We start from the raw sequence: 21,618 nt of genomic DNA on the forward strand, positions 1-21,618 counted from the left end.
TCTGTCCCAGCAGTGATGGGGCTGTCTGTTCACTCCTTCTCTATTCCTCCAACCCTACAGCCCTGCAGAGAAGTCATTCATTTCAAGTATTAGTATCTTGGAGTGGCTCACTCGGTTAAGGTTAAGAGTCAGACTCTTGATCTGGGCTCAGGTCTGGACTCTGACAGCACAGAGCCTGCTTGGGATCCTCTCTCTCTCCCTCTCTCTCTGCCCCTCCCCACCTCAAAATAAATAAATAGACATAATTTTAAAAAAAGAAACAGATTTGGGGAGAAAAAAACCAAAGAACAATAATAAGGGACTGATCACCTGACTTCCACATTCAGGTTCAGTGTGATGTGAAAACTGGGGCCTTCTCCAGACCTTGACATCGAGAGTTCGGAAACAACCAGACTAACGAAGAAGGGGAGTTTTTTGATATGAGAAGAGAGTATGGCCTCTGAGCTATCCGGAGAGCATTGGGATAACTAACGTGTAGACTACCAAGGACTGTGTCTAATTCATCTTTTTAAAAATACCAGGGTCATTTGGCACATATCTGGCTCAGAAGAGATTCTCAGTAAAACATTTACTCTGTTCCACAGAGAAGAGAGGGCGGTTGCTTGTCTTTAGGCTGGCTATTGAAGCCTGGGACAGCTAGACACCCTCCAGAGGCTACCTTTCAGGTCCTCTCCTTACCTTTAGTCATCATTTTTACCCCTGGCCAGAGATAAGACTTGAAAGGGAGATAAAGAGTCCTAGGATCTAGGAGAATATGTTGACCAGGTTCCTCCATCCTCCCTCTTTCCTTCCCTCCCTCCCTCCCTCTCTTCTTCCCTTCCTCCTTTTCCTGCCTCCCTCCCCTCCTCCCTTTCCTCCTTTCTTTCCTTGTTTCCTTCCCCTGTTAAATATTCTTCGGACAGCTCCTAGTTCCTGGTCACTGTGCTACCCATACCCACAAAAATGAAAAAGAGCCAGTCGTTGTAGTAGTGGGGGGAACAAACAGGTACATAAATAACTATAATTCAACCGTTGAGCCCTGGACCAAAGTGCCACAGGGGCCCAGAGAAGGGACTACCTGATTGACAGCCATGACAATAAAGAAAGCCTCTGGTTAAGGGTGATGTTTGAGCTGTAGCCTCAAGAATGAGGAGCAGAAGGGCGCCTGGGCGGCTCAGTTGGTTGAGCATCCAACTTCGGCTCAGGTCATGATCTCATGGTTCACGGGTTCAAGCCCGGCTTTGGGCTCTGTGCTGACAGCTCAGAGCCTGGAGCCTGCTTCCGATTCTGTGTCTCCCTCTCTCTCTGCTCCTCCCCCCCCACCTCACACTCTATCTCTCTCTGTCTCTCAAAAATGAATAAACGTTAAAAAAAAAAAAAGGAATGAGAAGCAGATATGAGACAGGGAAGGGGGTAGGTCCGCCCAGAACCTCATACACACTCACAGAGGTGAGGAAGCACACGGGTGCTCAAAGAGGCAACAGCTGGTTCTTTGGGATGACTGGGGCATCGTGTGGAGAGGCCACAGGTCATCGTGTAGAGATTTCAGGAGAAAAACTTGCAAAAAGAGGTTGATGCCAGCAGCTCTTTTGTACTTCATCTGTTTGTGCGGAGAAAGGGTGTAAGGCTTGGGGACAAGTGAATGACGGGACTGTAACTGTGTTTTACAAAATTGTCCTGCCCAGCGCCGAGGATGAGGATTAGAAGCAGCACAGCTGGGAATACATAGGAAGAGCGGACTAGGGCTTGGCCACATCAACTTGCTGCCCTGAAATTGACTGTTGCGCTGTTGAAACTTGTCTCTTAGCCATCTTGATGACCAATGTTTGCAGTCATTCGGGCCAGTCGTGCAGCTGATCCAAAGCAGCTGTTAAGTCATCTGGGAACGCAAAAGGGCTACCGATCTCATGTTTTCAGTGGGCAAACAAGTTTGCAAGAACAAGCCCTGAGTAGGGCTAACGTTAAAGCAACAGAACGTTTCTCTAGTGGATCCTCGGTGTATTGACTAGAGCAGCAAATTTAAGGAGGATTTCAGATAACATGTGTGCAATGTTAGAAATCCAGCCCCAATGTGGTACTTGTAAGCCAAGTAAGCACAGTAGCAAAGGTTCAGGTGAAGGTCACACAGCTGTGAGCGGATAGTGCCCAGTGGAGTTTGCTGCAGAGAAATCTTCCGGTTTGAGTTCTGCACACAAAAGGGGCGTAAAAATCCGTAACAATATGGTCTTCCATAAGCTAAACATACAGCTCCCTCTGCTCTCATCTGAATTCTGTCTAGAAGCCGGTTAGTGAGATTTGTCAAACTTACTCTGTGTGCCACGGGGAGCCCTCCCCCATCCCCCGCAAGGGCACTGGCCAAGCCTGGGCCAGTTATGCTTTTATTTCTTCCTCTGAACATTGTACTGGAATTTGATGTCTGGGACTGCTAACACCGAGGGGGTGAAGTCAACACACGATGGAGAACCAATCAGAGAGAACAATAGAAGTAGATTTGGAGCTCTGATGTACTACACCTATAGCCTGATTCGCCACTGGATTTCTTGTTATACAAGGAAACAGATTTCCTAACTTCCTGATTGTTCAAGCCACTTGAGTTTAGGTTGTCTGTTATTTACAGATAAAACGTGCAAAGTTATACCTACCAAATACACATGGGCGCACACACACGAAATATCTCTTCCCTAACCAGTCCTTGCCATCTGAAATGTTTCTCCTTAGTGAACCATTCTTTTCACTGGGGAATTTTCTTTCTACTATAATACACATATCTCAGGGTGTCCGGGTGGCTCAGTTGGTTAAGCAGCGGCCAGCTTCGGCTCAGGTGATGATCTCACAGTTTGCAAGTTCGAGCCACACGTCAGGCTCTCTGCTGTCAGCATGGAGCCTGTTTCACATCTTCTGTCCCCTGTCTCTCTCTGCCCCTCCCCTGCTTGTTCTCTCTCTCTCTCTCTCTCTCTCTCTCTCTCTCTCTTTCTCTCTTTCTTTCTCTCTCTCTCTCTCTCTCTCTCTCTCTCTCTCTCTCACTCTCTCAAAACTAAATGAACAACACACATTCTCTGGAAGATCCTCTTTAAATCTTTTCATTTTTCTAAAAATTGTTTTAAGTGTTGTTTAATATTTTATCGACTCCTTACCAAATGCTAGACCTTGGAGGCTGTGAGGATTTTCGGTTAAGGGATGGGAGTGGTCTTTAAAGAGTTGCTTACAAAAAATGAAGGAGAATTGTCTAAGGCACTATCTTCTTGGACTCCCTTCACTTTCAGCAGTAGGGCTCAGCGCAGGCTGATCGGCTCCACCAGGCAAAGGGAGGAAAGCCAGAAGTGCCCAGTGGAGAGGGAGAGCAAGGTGGGTTTGGCCCTGAGATTCTAACTCATTGCTACTTGCCTGCAAGAAAGAGAAAGTGATCCATTGCCACTGTGATTAAAGTGTACTTTTTTTGCCTTTCCCCTTTCTCTTCCACTTTAGTAAAGGGAAAGGTTGGAAGAGATAAACTCAGTCTCTAGAATGTGAAACCAGAGTTCAACAGGAGAAAAAAAAACTTCAAAATGTCAAATCCTAGGGGCGTCTGGGTGGCTCAGTCAGTTGAGGGTCCAACTGCAGCTCAGGTCATGATCTCCCAGTTCGTCAGTTTGAGCCTCGTGTCGGGCTCTGTGCTGACAGCTCAGAGCCTGGAGCCTGCTTCGGATTCTGTGTCTTCCTCTCTCTGCCCCTTCCCCACTCATGCTCTGTCTCTCTCTGCCTCTCAAAAATGAATAAACATTAAAATAAATAAATAAAATGTCAAATCCTAGTAGAATTAATTTGAAGGCTTGCATCACCATTGAAAGCAGGACATGCATTGAGCTCATGGACCACTAAAATCTTTCCCATAAATGCTTGCTGGTTTGGGAGATGGCACCAGAGAGGGTATGAACGAACTGGAGGAGGAAAGCAGCTTCAGGGAAGATACTAGATGCCCATCAGGTCAAACTGCAACTTCCGTGAGTGACTTCAAAAACACTGACCCTACCCAATCTATATTACAATTTATTCATTCTGCCATGTTTGCACATTTCTTTTACTTGAGTTCTCAAGAGTGCCAAATAGGTGATGTCGCTGTGATCATCTTAATTTTGTGAATAAAGAAGTGGAGCGACAGGAAGGTTAAGATATGAAACAATTGTTGGAAAGGCACGCCTAGATCTCTATTCTCCCAACATCAAATTTGTTCATCTTTCCACTCTGTCATCCTTCCCTTCTTGGGATTCTATGTAAGAAGGCACCACACCTGAAAAAGCTCATGAGGCAAAAGTGGTTTCTTTAGCTCCATTCCCCTTCCATCCCACACCCAATTCTGTGTCGCCCTGGGAAGAAATGAGGGCAAAAATTCAAGGAGCAAAAAATTAAGAGCCACACAGCAAATAGTGGGCTATGGTCTGTCACATTGTCTGCAGCATCAGGAGGGCAGAAGAAATTCTAGTAGTCTTACATTCTAATCCCAAACACACAGACACACAGACACACACACACACACACACACACACACACACACACACACGCTCTAGATGTCACTTACTATTTATGAATCTATAAAATGGGATAATAACAGTCACTACCTAGAATTGTAATGAGGGTTAAAGAGATTATGTGTGAGAACAGCCCTAGAGAGATTTCCTAAAAGAGAAGAAACAAATCTGGGTATTTCTTAATCATTGCTTCAGGCAAAGAAAAATGCATGAAAACGCATTAACAGACTATTGATAATCTTTGACAATTTGATGATGTAATACAGTCCATCATTATTTTTCATGGAAAGACTAAAGACTACATACATTGCTGTGTTTTGCAGAGCCAAACTGGTTGGGCTGGAGGAGCAGGTGCCTGGGACAGTTGAAATATAAGAAAACAGAGATGGAGGTAATATATTTACTTTTCTATATGCCAGGAAGGAACTCATTTTGGCCCCTGGGGCCATCCATAGGGGTCAGGCTCCCAAGGAGCATGTTCTTCCAAAAAAAAGGGAGGTGATCAACTATTTGGGGGGGGGGGGTTCTGATGAACTTGAAGAATCATTTTACTGAGTGTGATATGCAAGTTTGGACCAGATCATTACTGTTCAGGGCAGTCCAAAGGAGGCTTAATGCTGCCACAAGCAGTCTCCTCTGCCCATTCACATACATCAATCTCCTCTCCTAAACAAATTGTGAACACATATTTTTTTTTTTATGAAATTTATTGACAAATTGGTTTCCATACAACACCCAGTGCTCATCCCAAAAGGTGCCCTCCTCAATACCCATCACCCACCCTCTCCTCCCTCCCACCCCCCATCAACCCTCAGTTTGTTCTCAGTTTTTAAGTCTCTTATGCTTTGGCTCTCTCCCATTCTAACCTCTTTTTTTTTTTTTTTTCCTTCCCCTCCCCCATGGGTTCCTGTGAAGTTTCTCAGGATCCACATAAGAGTGAAACCATATGGTATCTGTCTTTCTCTGTATGGCTTATTTCACTTAGCATCACACTCTCCAGTTCCATCCACGTTGCTACGAAAGGCCATATTTCATTTTTTCTCATTGCCACGTAATATTCCATTGTGTATATAAACCACAATTTCTTTATCCATTCATCAGTGGATGGACATTTAGGCTCTTTCCATAATTTGGCTATTGTTGAGAGTGCTGCTATGAACATTGGGGTACACGTGGCCCTATGCATCAGTGCTCCTGTATCCCTTGGATAAATTCCTAGCAGTGCTATTGCTGGGTCATAGGGTAGGTCTATTTTTAATTTTCTGAGGAACCTCCACACTGCTTTCCAGAGCGGCTGCACCAATTTGCATTCCCACCAACAGTGCAAGAGGGTTCCCGTTTCTCCACATCCTCTCCAGCATCTATAGTCTCCGGATTTGTTCATTTTGGCCACTCTGACTGGCGTGAGGTGATACCTGAGTGTGGTTTTGATTTGTATTTCCCTGATAAGGAGCGACGCTGAACATCTTTTCATGTGCCTGTTGGCCATCCGGATGTCTTCTTTAGAGAAGTGTCTATTCATGTTTTCTGCCCATTTCTTCACTGGGTTATTTGTTTTTCGGGTGTGGAGTTTGGTGAGCTCTTTATAGATTTTGGATACTAGCCCTTTGTCCGATATGTCATTTGCGAATATCTTTTCCCATTCCGTTGGTTGCCTTTTAGTTTTGTTGGTTGTTTCCTTGGCTGTGCAGAAGCTTTTTATCTTCATAAGGTCCCAGTAATTCACTTTTGCTTTTAATTCCCTTGCCTTTGGGGATGTGTCCAGTAAGAGATTGCTACGGCTGAGGTCAGAGAGGTCTTTTCCTGCTTTCTCCTCTAAGGTTTTGATGGTTTCCTGTCTCACATTTAGGTCCTTTATCCATTTTGAGTTTATTTTTGTGAATGGTGTGAGAAAGTGGTCTAGTTTCAACCTTCTGCATGTTGCTGTCCAGTTCTCCCAGCACCATTTGTGAACACATATTTTTAAGTAGTCATTTAAAGTGGGGTAAATTGGCCTATGCCTTGTGGTTTGGGGCCTACATTCTAGACCCAGAGTATTCAATGACTCATTCCTTCCAGGCACATCAGTGACGCCACAGATCTCTGTAGGTTCCCTATAAAAACAAGATTATGTCATATATGGCTTTAAAAAAAGGTTTGTGGGGGCACCTGGGTGGTGCAGTTGGTTAAGCGTCCGACTTCAGCCAGGTCACGATCTCGCGGTCCGTGAGTTCGAGCCCCGCGTCGGGCTCTGGGCTGATGGCTCAGATTCTGTGTCTCCTGTGTCTCCCTCTCTCTCTGCCCCTCCCCCGTTCATGCTCTGTCTGTCTCTGTCCCAAAAATAAATAAACGTTGAAAAAAAAATTAAAAAAAAAAAGGTTTGTGTTCCTCCCTTTAGCCAGAAGCCTACCCCACTTTTTAGTGGAGGAGATGCTTTTCACATTGTAACCTGCATAGTTGAACTTCTATGGGCCAATATCTGAGGATTAAATAGGAATTCCTAGCTTTGGGGGCACCTGGATGGCTCGATCTGACTCTGGATTTCTGCTCAGGTCATGACCTCATAATTCATGAGTTCAAGCCCTGCATCATCCGCGTGGAGCCCACTGGGGATTCTCTGTCACCCTCTCTCTGTCCATCCCTCTCTCTCTCAAAAATAAATAAATAAGCATTAACAACAACGACAAAAAGGAATTTACTAGGTTTTGAAACAATAAAGTTTCTATTCTAAAGGAAAAGCTTTATCACCAACCCTTATATCAGAAACAAAAATGTTCAGCTTTGAGTTCCTTTTGACAATTCAGATGAAAAACAAAAAACAAACAAAAACCTTATTAAACAGCCATGCCACAAAGGATACCATCTTTACCCAAGCAGTTTGCACGCCAAGGGAACATTTCAATTAACTTGTCTCTGTCTGTCAAGTTTACTCCCCCGTTGAGGGCAGAAAACAAAGTGAACAAGTTGTCAAGTTATCTTTAAAAAATTAACTTGGAACCTCTTGGGTTTAAGGCGTTCAGGAAAACATGCTCCTTTGAAACTGTCCTGCTTCCTCATCTTGTCCTTCTAGAATCAGGGAGCGTGGTGAAGAAGCCAAGTATTAGGAGGGAAGGAGGGAGTGTTGGATGTGAAATCTGCCTTCTGCAAGGTTGTAGCCCCTAATTCTGACTGTCTAAGTTCAAGGCTGGGAAGGGTGAAAGGCAACACCCGGGGGAGAAGTCACTTCTTCCTGTTCTAAAACGCCAGCCTTTCCAGCTGATGCAGTCTCCCCAGGCCTCCAGGGCATCCTATTTAAAAAACAAGCAGGCCTCACATTGTGGGGCCCTAGATTGATTTAGCACCAAAAGCTGCCATATCGTTTCTTTGCTGAAAACATTAGTTTTAATGCTCTTTATTATTGAATTCAATGGCAGCGTAACAATAGTCAGGGAGATTTTGGAAAGAAGAAAACATCTATAATCCCATTTCCCTAACACAATAACATTCTCATACACGTCTATCCCCTCTGGGATCTGTCTCATGCATTCACATTTTCAGAATTTTGCAGATCTGGGGATTTTTGTATCTTTCAGTATTTTACTTATGAGTTGTTTTCCCGGCCCCAGCCTCTTCTGATGGTTTCCTTGTCCCTCCTTGAAAGCCATAACCACAAGGAGAAGGATATCAGGGTGACTGGCCCCATTAATAATTGTGATTTGGAAAGCATAGTAGGTTCAATGGTGACCTCAAAAAGATATGTCTACATTCTAAACCTAGTACCTGTGGATAATACTTTATTTAGGAAATGGCTCATTGCAGGTACAATTAAGGATCTTGAGAGGAAATCTTCCTCTTTAAAAAAAAAATTTTTTTAATGTGTATTCATTTTTGAGAGAGAAAGAGAGAAAGAGACAGAGTGTGAGCAGGGGAGGGGCAGAAAGAGAGGGAGACACAGAATCCGAAGCAGGATCCAGGCTCTGAGCTGTCAGGACAGAGCCAGAGGCGGGGCTCGAACCCATGAACCTCGAGATCATGACCTGAGCCAAAGTCAGATGCTCAACCAGCTGAGCCACCTAGGGACCCTGAGAGGAAATCTTTTTCTATTATCCAGGGGGGCCCTAAATCCAATGACAGATGTCCACAACTCCCACCAGAAATGCAATAAAAACTTTAATTTTGTAGGCTCCACACTCACCATGGAGCCCAACACAGGGCTTGAACTCAGAACCCTGACATCAAGACCTGAGCTGTCATCAAGAGTCAGATGATTAACCAACTGAACCACCCAGGCACCCTACAATAAAAACAAACTTATGAAGATGCTGGTTACTTTACCCAAGATTTCAGCACCACAGGTATGGTACCGATCTCTCAACCCCTGCCCTTCCCGCCATCACCCACCCCCTGGCATGCAGGCGGAGCTCTTGCTAAAAGCCAGCCTTGAACACCTCCACGGGCAAAGCTCCATCAAGCTTGGCTGCCTTCCTCTGAGCTCTGGAACTTTGGGTAAGTAACATTTTCTCCATCTGGTTCCCTATTACGGAGATGAATTCTTTCAAATTGGTTCCTTTTAACTCCTCATCCTTGAGCAAAATCACATTTGCCTTTAGAAAGAAGAAGCAAATACAAATCCTGGTGGTGGCCATCAGCAGAGCCACAATGCTCTGGGGTGGGGTGGGGAGCAGAGAGGGAGAGACCTCACAAGGAGGGAAGGTATAAGAGGGCGCATAACAGCCTGTCCTAATCCCAGTATAGTCTCATGAAAATAAACAGCCAACACAAACACAGCATTCTTAATTGGATTCAAATATGATTTCATTCATATTTCAGTGAAACAAACCCTCACTGTGTTAGGTTTATTCAACAGCACCATTGCTCATGCTTCTATTGTGGCATTAATTAATTCCAGTTTAGTTGTGGTTTGGTTTTTAGATGTTTATTTCCTTCCTGAACTCTGTGTATAGCTGTATTGGGTTGAATAGTTTTACCTAAAAATTCACATCCACCCAGAATCTGTGAATGTGACCTTATCTGGAAATACGGTATTTGCAAAGTAATCAAGATGAGATGAGGTCATGCTGTGTTAGGGTAGGAACTAAATCCAATGACTGGTGTCCTAATGAAGAAAGGATGGTTGTGAGATACACAAGAAGAAGAGATTGAAGCAATGCATCTACAAGTCAAGGAACGGGACTGCTGAACCCACCAGAATCCTAAGGAAGGATTCTTCCCTAAAACCTTCAGAGTGAGCATGGCCTTACCAACACCTTGATTGCAGATATCCAGCCTCCAGAACTGTGAGAGAACAAATTTCTGTTGTTTTAAGCCACTCGGGTTGTGCAGTTGTTACCTATTGCAGCCCTAGAAAATTAATTTCATATCTATCCTAGGGTCACTTACAATGCATCGTGCAGGGCTTTGCTCCGTATGGCCATGCATGGCAGCTAGACAAAAAAGATAACATATGTGCTTGGGGGGTGCCACGGTGACTCAGTTGGTTAAGTGTCTGACTTCAACTAAGGTCATGATCTCCCGGTTCGTGGGTTCAGGCCCCACGTGGGGCTATGTGCTGACAGCTCAGAACCTGGAACTTGCTTCAGATTCCGTGTCTCCCTCTCTCTCTCTGCCCCTCCCCAACTCATGCTCTGTCTCTGTCTCTCTCTCTCTCTCAAAAATAAATTAACGTTAAAAGTTTTTTTTCAATGTGCTTGACTCTGGGGACTAAGTGTATAGCAAATGGGGTGGGAAGACAATACTGGTGGCCCCTATTTGTTGAGCCCCTCGCATGTGCCAATCCTCACAACTTGTCAACACAGGTAGGTTGACTCCTACTTCACAAGGTAAAAAACTGAAATCCAAATGGTGGCCACCTGCCCAAGGTTATCAGGCAGCAGAGGGTAGATTCCAATCCTGGGTCCGGCCGACACCCAATTTGCAATCTTTCTTCCAAAAGATGTGTACATTTCATGAGGAACTTCCATTCCACCAACATAAGATTATTAAGTTCAGGCCTTTGAGAAAACGAAGCTTCTGCAGAATCCTCAGAAAGAGGAAAAAAGTAGGCTTTGCCCAAGAGAGTGACATACCATGATTTTAAGGCCCTCATAAGAGAGTTTAAACTATCAATTTTTTCAGGGGAAATTACTGTCTCTGAAGCCGGCCCTGATCCTCAGGTTCTTAGTTCTGGATGCTACTAATGGAGTAAGTAACTACTAGCTCATTCCTTTGCCCAAAGGAAAGGACACCTCTTTCAGGTTTCAAAACAGAAGATTCTACAGGATTTCTCTATAAACACTGAAAGCCAGTTGCAATATGAATAACATTATAACTGGTCCTCATCTGATAAGATCACAGAGGCTGTTGCTACTAACAGCTGGAGTACTGGTCAAGACGCTGACCGGCTCCTGTAAAGAAAATCTGTCAGCAAAGGAGAGGGGAGGGGAGGCGGGTAAATGATTAGGAAATAGAATTTTTAAATTACGAGAGTAGAAGTATCATCAAAGTGTTACTAATCAGAAGGATAGATTTCTGTTTCATAGCTAACGTCTAGCACTCGCTGTGTACAAATTTTTTATTGTAAGAAGTGACACAAGCCTAAATCATCATAATGTGAATCAATAACTAATTAGCATTTATAAATGCAGCTTCTGGGAAACGTATTTCAGTTTCATAGCAGAGAAGCCAGAGCATCGATTAGCGAAGCCAAAAGTGAGGCTGACACATGCTTGGCCTGCCCCGAATGACCCTACAGACTAAATGTGGAACGGCAGGTTGAGTCAGAGCTGTGTCCCCCACAGTGTGCCAGTGTAACCCCAAATCAACAAGTAGACCCAGAGAGACAGGATGAGGCTTGAGGTGCTCAGGTTTCCCCCTAAGTCACTGGGAATGGGCCGTCTTCCCTGGATACTTTTCTAGGCGGGCCTAATGGAAATGCAGGAGCCAAAAGGAAGCGGGAGGGGAGTGCGGAAAGCAGCTTCACGGAACAGGAGCTGCCTCACACGTAGTGTTTTGGAAAGACGCAAGTGTGCGTGAGTCTGGTGGGTTTGGAGAAGCCGACTCACAAAGACAGACGCCTTTAAAATTCGCGTGCGTTCCTTCCTTCAGATTTGGCATGTGTTAGAAAGATGACTGACGTGGGATATTTGCAACGAGCACACAAACCCACTTGCCAGAGCGTCCGGTGTGTGTGTTGGTTTCCTGACATGATTTTGTCAGTCCTCAGCGCTTTCACTTCGTCGCTGCTGAGTGTTGACAGGCTCTGCTTCCATCTCAGTCAGATGCGGCAGCCTCCTTATTCCTCGAGGGCCACTAGAGAAACGGAACGTTCCTCTGAGGCAAGGGCCGGGGATTCGAGGCGAAAAGAAAAAGATGAAAACACGTAAGAAGGATGGAAATGGGGAAAGGGGTGAGTGAGAAGACAATACAGCAGTAAAATAGTGTGTGAGGGGAAGTCGGGTATTGAGTCCTGCATTTCAGATCCCGGAAAGCCTCGAGCATCACTAGAAAAGAGGAAAAGCCTTTTCTATACCTCCACACCCTTGGCACAGCCCCTTGTTACAGCTTACTCCTTCAAGGCACAGGCCAGTCTACACCAACATTTCATTAAGTCATAGGTTCATTCCAGCAGAGCTCTAACAATCCCTACCAGGTTGTTAACATATGCAAGTTCAACGTTACAGTCAGGCTGAATTTTCAAGGTTTTCTATAAAGGATCTCCCTTAGTATTGCAGACCATCCGCCATGTTAGTTCCCCAGTCTGGCTGGTGCCACCATGTATTGTCGCACAAGATCCTGGGTTCTTTCTAACCCTAGACTTTGGGTTTTAGCTCATCTTTGAGAGATTGCACGTCAGTTGCCTCTAAATTAAAAATAGTAATGGATATCCTACTCTATATTCACTTTCGGAACCTTTCAGCCCACATACTATCCAGCCCAACTTAATTTCTGTAACTTCTGTGATTCCCAGGATTGGGTTCAATGGCCATTTCTCTGATACCACAGCGTGCTCTACAGGTCCATGCCCTGGAGCTCACCTCCCACACTCTTCTGAGGCTCCTCCCCACTAGAAGGGAAACTTCTCAAGGGCGGGAAGAATGCTGTAGAATCCTCAGTGCCTGATACAGTGCCTAGCACATAGTTAGTGCTCCGTAAATAATGTGGAACAAATGAACGTTATTCACCTGTGCAAATGACAGAATCACATCATAGGAGCCAGGGCAGCTAATTAGGTTCTTTATATAACAACATTTTGTTTCCGTGGAGAGTGGAGAAAGTCCGATTGCACATCATTTTTCCTTAAAGCAAGGCTCAGCGATTGGGATATGCATCACTGAAATCATATTTTGTGCCAATCTACTTCAGATTTACTGATAGGTTTAAAACAATAGGTGTATTTTGGACAATGATTGAGTGCTACAATCATAGCTTTGCTGTTTTCAATGTACAATTTCTTCTTTAGCATCTGCTATTTCTTTCCTCTTTCCATTCTTCACAACCATCAAGAAACATTTATCCGCGAATGTCAAGTGCCTTATATTATGGTTTCCTGTGCCTTCCTAAGTTGCTTGTTTTCTTACATCTCTTTCAAGTGAGTAACCAGCAGAGTTGGGACAGCTCCCCACATAAATTTCCATGAGGTCGAGGATCTAGTCCATCGCTAATGTTTCCTCACCATGGTAAGCCATAAAATGTTCAGGGGCCCCTCCAGGTCAAATGGTTGTCCTGCAGGGCATTAGGAACTTGTGCACAATATCATTTTCTTCTCATGACATAGCATGACACAAACTGTTCTTTTTTGAGCGACGAAGCCTCTATTTTTGATCTGGCTATGTTCTTGCATACAAATCCCTTATAAATTATTTTTCAAATTCTGAGGTTCACTAATTCAATTAAATCCATTCTTAATTTTTAATTAAATCTGCATTTCTCCTGGTAACCTTTGGAAAGATGGAAGCCACAATACCACATTGGAGAGAATGGAATCACAGAGCAAGACAGACGGAAAAGAGAGGCACAGTATCACAAGGCAGGTCCTCTTATAAATTTATTTTTGTACCAAAAAAATGAACATTCAAAGGCAATGTTTTTACTGTACAATATAAAATATCATCTCCTATATTAAAAAGGGATTTTTTGCTGATAAGCCACTGATAACTTTTCCATTAAAAAAAACCCACAAAATTTACAATTTGCAGCACTTGTAGAAAAAACACCTGTTCAATAATTATATAAATACTCCTGACAGATTCCAGTAGCCCATTATGTATACTTTTTGGCAATGTCAGCTTTCTAAAGTCAATTAGCTTCTAAATTTGAAAGGCACCTGGTGGCCAACATCCTGCTTATTATTCAAGGCATCCATTTTAATTTTTTTGCGCAGACTTGACAAGCCTGAAAAATCTACTAAGTTAAAAAGAATAAAGAAATATGATACAGTTGATAGTAGCAAAAAAAAACCACATTTTTTTCCCCCTTAGCTACAAGTTTTCCCCAGGGGATTTACAAAGTGCACCAGTTAAATATGTCTGTACATTTAAAACATTAAATATGTCAACAGCAAGACATTTTTTAAATATTTTGAATCAAATACTATGGCACAAATATAATTTACAATACTTTGCACAGAAAACATTACATCTGAAATATAACTTTAGATATCATATAAAAATACATATATTTTCTCTCCTCATTAGAAAAAGTATTTATCTGCAGGTTCCAGCATGATGTAACAATTCAAAAGAATTTAACCCTTCTGGTGATCATCCATTTGCAATGAGAGGACACCCTCTCCACTTGAGTGGCACCGTGGCGCATAACCACAGGCCAGATCCAGAGAATTAACCCCTCCCGTAGTCCGCATGAAGGCAACCATAATTGCTCCTATGGCCTAATTCTAGGAATTCGTTACAAAATTTAAAAACCTTTATGTCAGAAAGCCCTCGGACTGTAACAACCTAAGCCAACATCTCCCATTGGCTGTAAATACATGTGCTCTCTATAGTCAAAAGCATGGAAAGAGTCTTCTTGTACCATTATGGGTCATACCCCTTAGTAGTCTCACATCTATATACATCCTTCTTGGCTTGTTTACAAAAAATTTTCCATACCTCCTAGGAAATACATAATAACACTCCAAAAAATGGGGCTCAATCTATATCTAGAACTTTAAAAGCCCCAAAGTATGTTGCATCTTGATCTGGATCCAGTAGTGAAGGGTTGGATACCTCAATGCTTATTTCCTCACCAGACCGTAGCTTAAAAAATCCTCCAACATTTATGGAATAAAAATGGAATTCAGAATTCCCTGACCAGTATTTGGTGCTACCTCCTTTCATCAGGGTATGAGAGCTCGGGATTTTGATGCTGGTTTTAGTGACATACACCATCAGCTGAAGATACTCTGTGGCGAGGTCTCCTGAAGTTTCATGATGTCGAAAGCAAATGTTGGCATAGAGGAAATAAAAGCCATCTTGGTTAACTATTAGTTTTCCATTGCTGAAAGTCATGTTGGAGATCTTGGCCCAACCTCGGTCATGGTACCAGGAGGACAGGCTCACTTTGTGGGAACCTGAGAGGAGGAAAGGCACATAATTTAAAATCTGTCCCTCTGGGGGCGCCTGGGTGGCTCAGTCGGTTAAGCGGCCGACTTCAGCTCAGGTCACGATCTTGCGGTCCGTGAGTTCGAGCCCCACGTCAGGCTCTGGGCTGACAGCTCAGACCCTGGAGCCTGCTTCAGATTCTGTGTCTCCCTCTCTCTCTGCCCCTCCCCCGTTCATGCTCTGTCTCTGTCTCAAAAATAAACGTTAAAAAAATTTTTTTTTTAAATAAAATCTGTCCCTCTGAGGAGAAGGACATCCTCACGATTCTATGAGGTTGGAGAAAAACAGCATAATAGTCATGGTTCCAATCAGAGAATACCTCCTCAGAATTTATTTTCTAAAAGGGCAGAGAAACATTAAGATGTGCTTAGCGCTCTCTGCTAGACACCTGAGAGAGTACAAAGACAAAAACCCAGTGTTCCTTCCCTGAAGGGGACTACAGGACATGACCAATAGGTGTGGTGTATTCAGATAAGAAGCAAGGCATATGCCCTGAGAGCCAAGGTGCAGACAGATAATTGCCATGGGAATTCAAAAGAAAGAGAGTTTGGTTCCTCCCAGAAGAATCAAGAATGACTTTGTTGAATTGCAACTGAGTCTGAGAACTTAAAATAGGTACAGGAGTCAGCCAACAGAATCAGAAAGATCATTTAAGGCTGAAGACAGAGAATAAGCCAAAGGCAGTTGATACAGGAAAGCAAGAGACAAGTATAGGAAGAGAATTTCCAGACTCTGCTTGACTCCAATGGTTCCAATCCCTGTCCAAGAATAGTATATTTCCTGAACTCCATACCTTATCCACAGGAGGGTGCTAGAGTGAGCCTGAGAAGCCATTAGAGGCACTGCGGCCTCTAGGACCCACGGTAACACTTTTTCTTTTTCATTGGAGGTCCCGCCTCAGGTCATCCCAGATTATAGCATCCAGAATGTAAATATCACCCCAAATGTAACTATCATTTCAAATGTCAGTATCGTCCCATGGTCCCCAGTGAATCAAGACAAGACTGCAAGACTCACACACAGTAGTAAAATAATTCCTCCAGGCTGGTAAACAGCCACCTAAACCATCGACAAAGTAAACAAAATTCAAGAAGTTTCCCATCTGAAATTATCCCATGTTTCCCTCTTCTTACTCTGTGTTCAGTCTTTTTCTCAATTAATGACTTGTCTTATAGTTTATCTCCTATGATGACTCTTAACAGAGAGAAGCAGAAAGGCAAAGTCTACTCTCTCAGTGGGAGAATTAGCTAGTATTAGACCAAGGGCTCAGACATATAGCCTGGAAAGACAAGAAAGGAATATGAAACAGAGAGGGGAGAAAAGACAGGAGCCTTGACCACATATCACTCCCACTGTTAGCCAGTCCATTGGAAGGAATGTCCATATTCCCCACTAACCACCTCTCTTTTTATTCATCCACTCATCCATTCACCAATCCATTAGTTGATCAGTCATTCAATAAATATCTGTGTGGGGTCTTCTAGGGAGATTCACTCTGCCCATAATAAAGAACTTTATCAAGCACTATGACCTCAAGGCATTTAGCACTACTAGTGGAGAAAATGAGAAATAAGCAAGTAAAATAAAATAGAAAATAGAGTAGTTTCATTGCTGCATATCGCGTGGCACTTGGCTGAAGTTCAGTTAAAGCATCTAACTGCCAAGTGAAAGCTGCAGAAATTAGCAGTGATCAGAAACACTCGGCCCACTGAGGGGACGAAGGAACCAGGGGACAGGGAGCATCCAATCAGATGTGGATGGGCTGAGAAAAGGAGACTGCGGTCAGCAAGGAAAACTGTTGGTGCAAAGAATGGAATGCACACAGCATGCAGAGAAGAAAGGGAGGACAGCCGTCAGCATGAATGCGAAGGAGGACTCAAGAACAGAGAAGGGCAGGAGACAGGAAAACTATCCTGTGATCAGGTTGAGGGACCTCGCGTGACAAGCCTGGGTTTCCATGACTGATGAGGCATGCTGACGACCTTTCACCCCAGCCCCTCCTCCCCCGTGGTCAGTGCCAGTACGTGCGGGACAAGAGGCTTCTCCAGATATTTAGCCTGAGCAGCCCCCTTAAGAAAGCCATGTCGTCTGGCCTCCCAAAATACTTCCCAGTGCATTTTATTCAAGCAGCTTTGAAAAAACCCGTAAGCTAGCAATCAATATAAGGCAGATTCTCGGTTTTTTCTTATGTTTAAATAAACAGAAAACAGAGGCCAAAAATGAGCATGCCAAGTTAAAGCCCCCTTTCTCTGAAGACCAGTACTGGCCCAAACCAGGAGATAAATGGACTCAAGGAGCTGTTGGCTCAGCCAGAGGAGCAAATGCTATTTTCTTAAACGGAAGCATACACTACTGCATTTCACTCAGTCACAAACTCAATAACCGTCGGAAAATAACTAGGAGTTTTGCCTTGTTTTTTGGCAATGATTTGATGCTAGGTGCCTGAAGAGAACGAAAACACGCTTGCTATTGCCAAACAGACTTTGGCACGCAGAGCAATGCAATATTTATCAATATGCCGTTTAAAATGAACCGGAAAGATAAATGCAGAGTACATTCATAGCACACACAGCTGAGACGTCAGTATTAATTTGATTGCATTTGCTAATATGCAAAATAGTTTTCACTCAGAAAATCCGTGTAGCGTCAGTGTGAGGCACACACACATGCACAGAGAGAACATTTGTTTATGAAGCAGGTACCTGGGACAGGACAGATAGTTTAGGAAAATGTGCTACAAACCAAAGAGTTGGCTTCTCAGCTTCTATGTCTACAGTCGGGAAGCATCTCTCTGCGGCCCATGCTATGATAGTGGCTGCAAAATCATTACCAAAACTTGGATTTTTTTTTTAACTCCAAGAAAAACGAGCCTTAAATGATTTTTAGAACAAAGTGGAATATGGATAATTATTTAATTAAACTCAATAATAACAACTTGCTTTCATGGAGTGCTTACTGTATGCCAGCTTCTGTAAGAGCAAGCTCCGACATTGCCTCATTCAATCTCCACAGCCACCCCACGAGGTGGATGTGATCACCATCCCCTGAAGAAGCTGATACACAAATTATTCCAATAATTTGCATGAGGTTGTACAGCCAATGAGGTACAGTGGGCCTCACACCCCGGCTGTCAGACTTCAGAGCCCCTGCTATTAAAACTACATTCATCTATTTCTTACAGGAAAATAAGAACATAAGAGCTCTGAATTTACTTCTCTCTGACAAAGCCAACTGGCCACAGGGTCCTAATATGATAGACTGTAGTGTAAAAACCGTGGACTTGGGAACGAACTAGAGTGGAGTTCAACTTCCAGCCTTGTCACCACCGTGACCTGGGCAGATGTACCACACGGACCTCAGTTTCCTTGTCTGCGAAATGAATGACAATCACTCACCTTGCGTGCTTGTAGCAAAGATTGGAGATAATGAATTCAGTGAGATGCCTGGTACATAGAGTACGTTGGACAAAGGTCATGATGATGAGGATGGTAATGTCAACTGACGCCCTATCATAATCTTCTTTGTAACCTTTTTGATGTTCATCTATCCCAAGAAGAGTGGCCAGTGGGGATTACATGATGGAACAGCAGGGGCATTAAAGTAGATAGAGGCACAGAGCTCTGAGTTTCTTCATTTCTAAAAGATAATCAGCTTTCCAGTGCATTGAGCTAAATTCTTGCCCAGAGAAAGCGATAAGCCCTTGGAGAAGGAGGAATATGTTTCCTTTTCTAGAGGGCTACTGCCTCTTAAATATTACTCTGTCAAGCCCCTACCTGGAACTCTGCAAGAGATAGATCCATGAACTTCATGGGTTGGCAATGGGGATGTATCAGCTTTGGTTTGGGTAAATACAGATGAACGTAACAAGAGACTGTCCTTCCCAATTGTGCAACCTCAACTGGCAGTCATTAAAAATAAGCACCCATTCTGATCTAAAATTGAAGCGAGGACATCCATTCTGGCAGAGTTGAGAATAACTATTTCCACAATAGAGATTATCAACTGAACGCCAAATGATCTTTCTTCTGATCTAGAAGTTAAGGGCTCTCAAAATTTTAGTAACAGGACAATAATACTTTTGAGTATTCAAATGGGCTGATAAAGGACTTTTGAAATCTTTTTCAGGCTGGATGCTAATGGAACTTACCTGATGGGATGTCAGTGGCATTAATAGTGAGATGAGCAAAAGGCTGGGTATCAGGCTTGCCCCTCCTGGCCAGTTCTAGCCATGAACCTTCCATCATAGCTGGAGATGAGAGAAACCACGTTAGCCCAAAGAGTTCTGGCCCTATATGATTTCAAATATTCATGCAGATCCTTACTTACCTTTCTCTGCTCTGATGTGTTGTGATCTAACTAGATGTTGTAATTCCTGAAATAAAAAGAAAAAAAAATCTTACCTGTATATTCACTCTTTCAATCAATCAGTAAGAATTTAGGACTGTTGGAAATACAATAAATTAATTTTCTTTCCTTCAAACTATGCCAGACATATATAGGCAGTGAAATTCTTTGGTGTTCTAGGTAGCTATCAAGAGAATTTCATCCCTAAGAATTATGTCTATATGCTTAAAAAATAGACCACACACATGCCATCTAATAAAATACTTTGGACGATAAGAGGAAATAAAAGACAATGTAAATTATAAAACCTGGAATAATTAAACATAATTAAGAATTTGTAGCAGGTACACAAATGAAGTTACCCAGGAAAAAAACAATTACCACAGAATATATAACCCTCTTAAATCTGTAGGGAGGCTCTTTTTATATCTATTTCATTAGTGAATTCCTGTTATGACACTGAAGCTTGGCCCACAGCAAGGAGAATAATGCCCAGCTCCCAATGATTAATTTTTTATTTAAAAATATCACAGTGTATTTAAAGTACTATATGGAAGTCTAAGAGCTTTTGGAGGATCAATAGTTAAGTTTAAATACTGCCACAAGGAGGTTTAGAAACAAACCAGAAAAAAAAAGAGCACAAGTATATAACGAGCGTAGGTAATGGCGTAACTCAATTTGAGCCCTGAGGATGAAGCATTCAACTACATGCCCACCTGAATCAAGACCTCAGCTACCGTTAAATAGTAAGGTGGAGTAGGTAAAACCTCAGGTTTAACTTCAATTCAAATCCCTTATCAGCCACCTACGTATACTAAGGACATTCATAGCACCTCCTCTATCATAAGGTGGGTGTTAAGATTAAATGACATAATGCATGTAGGCACTTAGCAGAGTGTCTCTGGTAATTCAAATACCTGGATACTAGAAACACTCTGGAGAGATGCTTAATTCCTCTGTTACTGGGATGACCATCCATGGTAACCTTCTCCTCAGCCCCCTGCCCCATCCCATGATGTTTAAAACATTAGCCATATAGCTTAAGTTCTTTGAGTGTCTGGAGAGAAGGGCTTTGAGATAGGTGATAGATAGACAGATAGACAGACAAAGGCAAACTGTAACTTCAACTGTTAACAGTTGGAAGGGTTCTAGAGATAAGATAACACTGAATTGTCTCTCTGCCCTCAGGACTCCCAAGAGAGATAAGAATCTATACTTCTAAAGACCCTTGGAGAAAATAGCACAACTGTTTTCTGTTACCTAAAGAAGTCAGTCTGACTTTTACAAGGAACCATGGTTGCTCATCCAGGGCTACATTCTCCCCTTGCCTTGACCCAGAACATGCACTACAAAGCTCTGGGAGCATGGTTTGCAGGAAGTACTAAGCAAATTGTGGCAGCCCCTTTTGAGCTGTGCAATGGCCCTTACCAGACCTTCTTCTTCCCACTCCATCCAAGATTTATTTTTCTCCCCTCCTGACCTCCAATCACCCAAGTCTCTTCTTGTGACCTTTTGATTCCCAATGGTACTCTGATTTCTGGAATTTCCTGTATTTAGTCTCCCCTGTATTTACAACAGAGATTTATATATACAAAATGTACCTTTATACATTGTGTATATTTTTATATATACATATATATATACATATACATATACATACACACACAATGCATCTTTATACATTTTACATATTCACACATTTATAATGGAGATATATACTTGTACATTGTATATATGATTTTTTATATTTTATTTTATTCTTAAATATTAAATTTATTGTCAAATTGGTTTCCATACCACACCCAGTGCTCATCCCATATATTTATACATTTATAGTATAATATGTCTTTATAGATTGTGAATATCTTTATACATATGTATATGCAATGTGTCTTTACCTGATTACTATCTCTTAAAAGATTGCAATAGGAACCTTGATGACAGAGTAACAGAAATTTAAAGCTACCTTCATTTTCCCTCTAGCCCTGACGTGCCTCATCCTCAGAGGGGAGAGGGAGGAGGGAGAAAGGAAGCAAAATTAAGTGTGTCCCCAAATGTCTGGTTCGTGCTTTTCTATGGAGAAAAACACACATCTTATGGAGAAAAGCATGGAGATTACCTATATGCCAGCTCAGTAGTTCTTGGGCTTGAGCGTGCATCACAGTCTCCCAGAGGGCGTGTTGAAACACAGTGTTTGACCCAGTAAGGTCTTGGGTGGGACCTGAGAATTTGCA

General features: G+C 42.8%; 1 protein-coding gene across 1 annotated transcript in view; it reads right to left on the reverse strand.

Moving 5' to 3' along the window:
- Positions 1 to 13,480: 13,480 nt before the first annotated feature.
- TNFSF11 (TNF superfamily member 11) overlaps positions 13,481 to 21,618 on the reverse strand; it is a 32,470-nt gene continuing 24,332 nt past the window's right edge. Inside the window, exons 3-5 of the mRNA XM_047823601.1 lie at positions 19,367 to 19,412; positions 19,188 to 19,286; positions 13,481 to 15,009 (exon numbers count right to left, since the gene is read on the reverse strand). Of these exons, the coding sequence (XP_047679557.1) occupies positions 14,588 to 15,009; positions 19,188 to 19,286; positions 19,367 to 19,412 (567 nt within the window). The 3' untranslated portion in view covers positions 13,481 to 14,587. The remainder of the gene's footprint in view (positions 15,010 to 19,187; positions 19,287 to 19,366; positions 19,413 to 21,618) is intronic.

The sequence above is a fragment of the Prionailurus viverrinus genome, chromosome A1 (genome assembly GCF_022837055.1).
Source record: "Prionailurus viverrinus isolate Anna chromosome A1, UM_Priviv_1.0, whole genome shotgun sequence".
NCBI classification, from domain to species: Eukaryota; Metazoa; Chordata; class Mammalia; order Carnivora; family Felidae; genus Prionailurus; species Prionailurus viverrinus.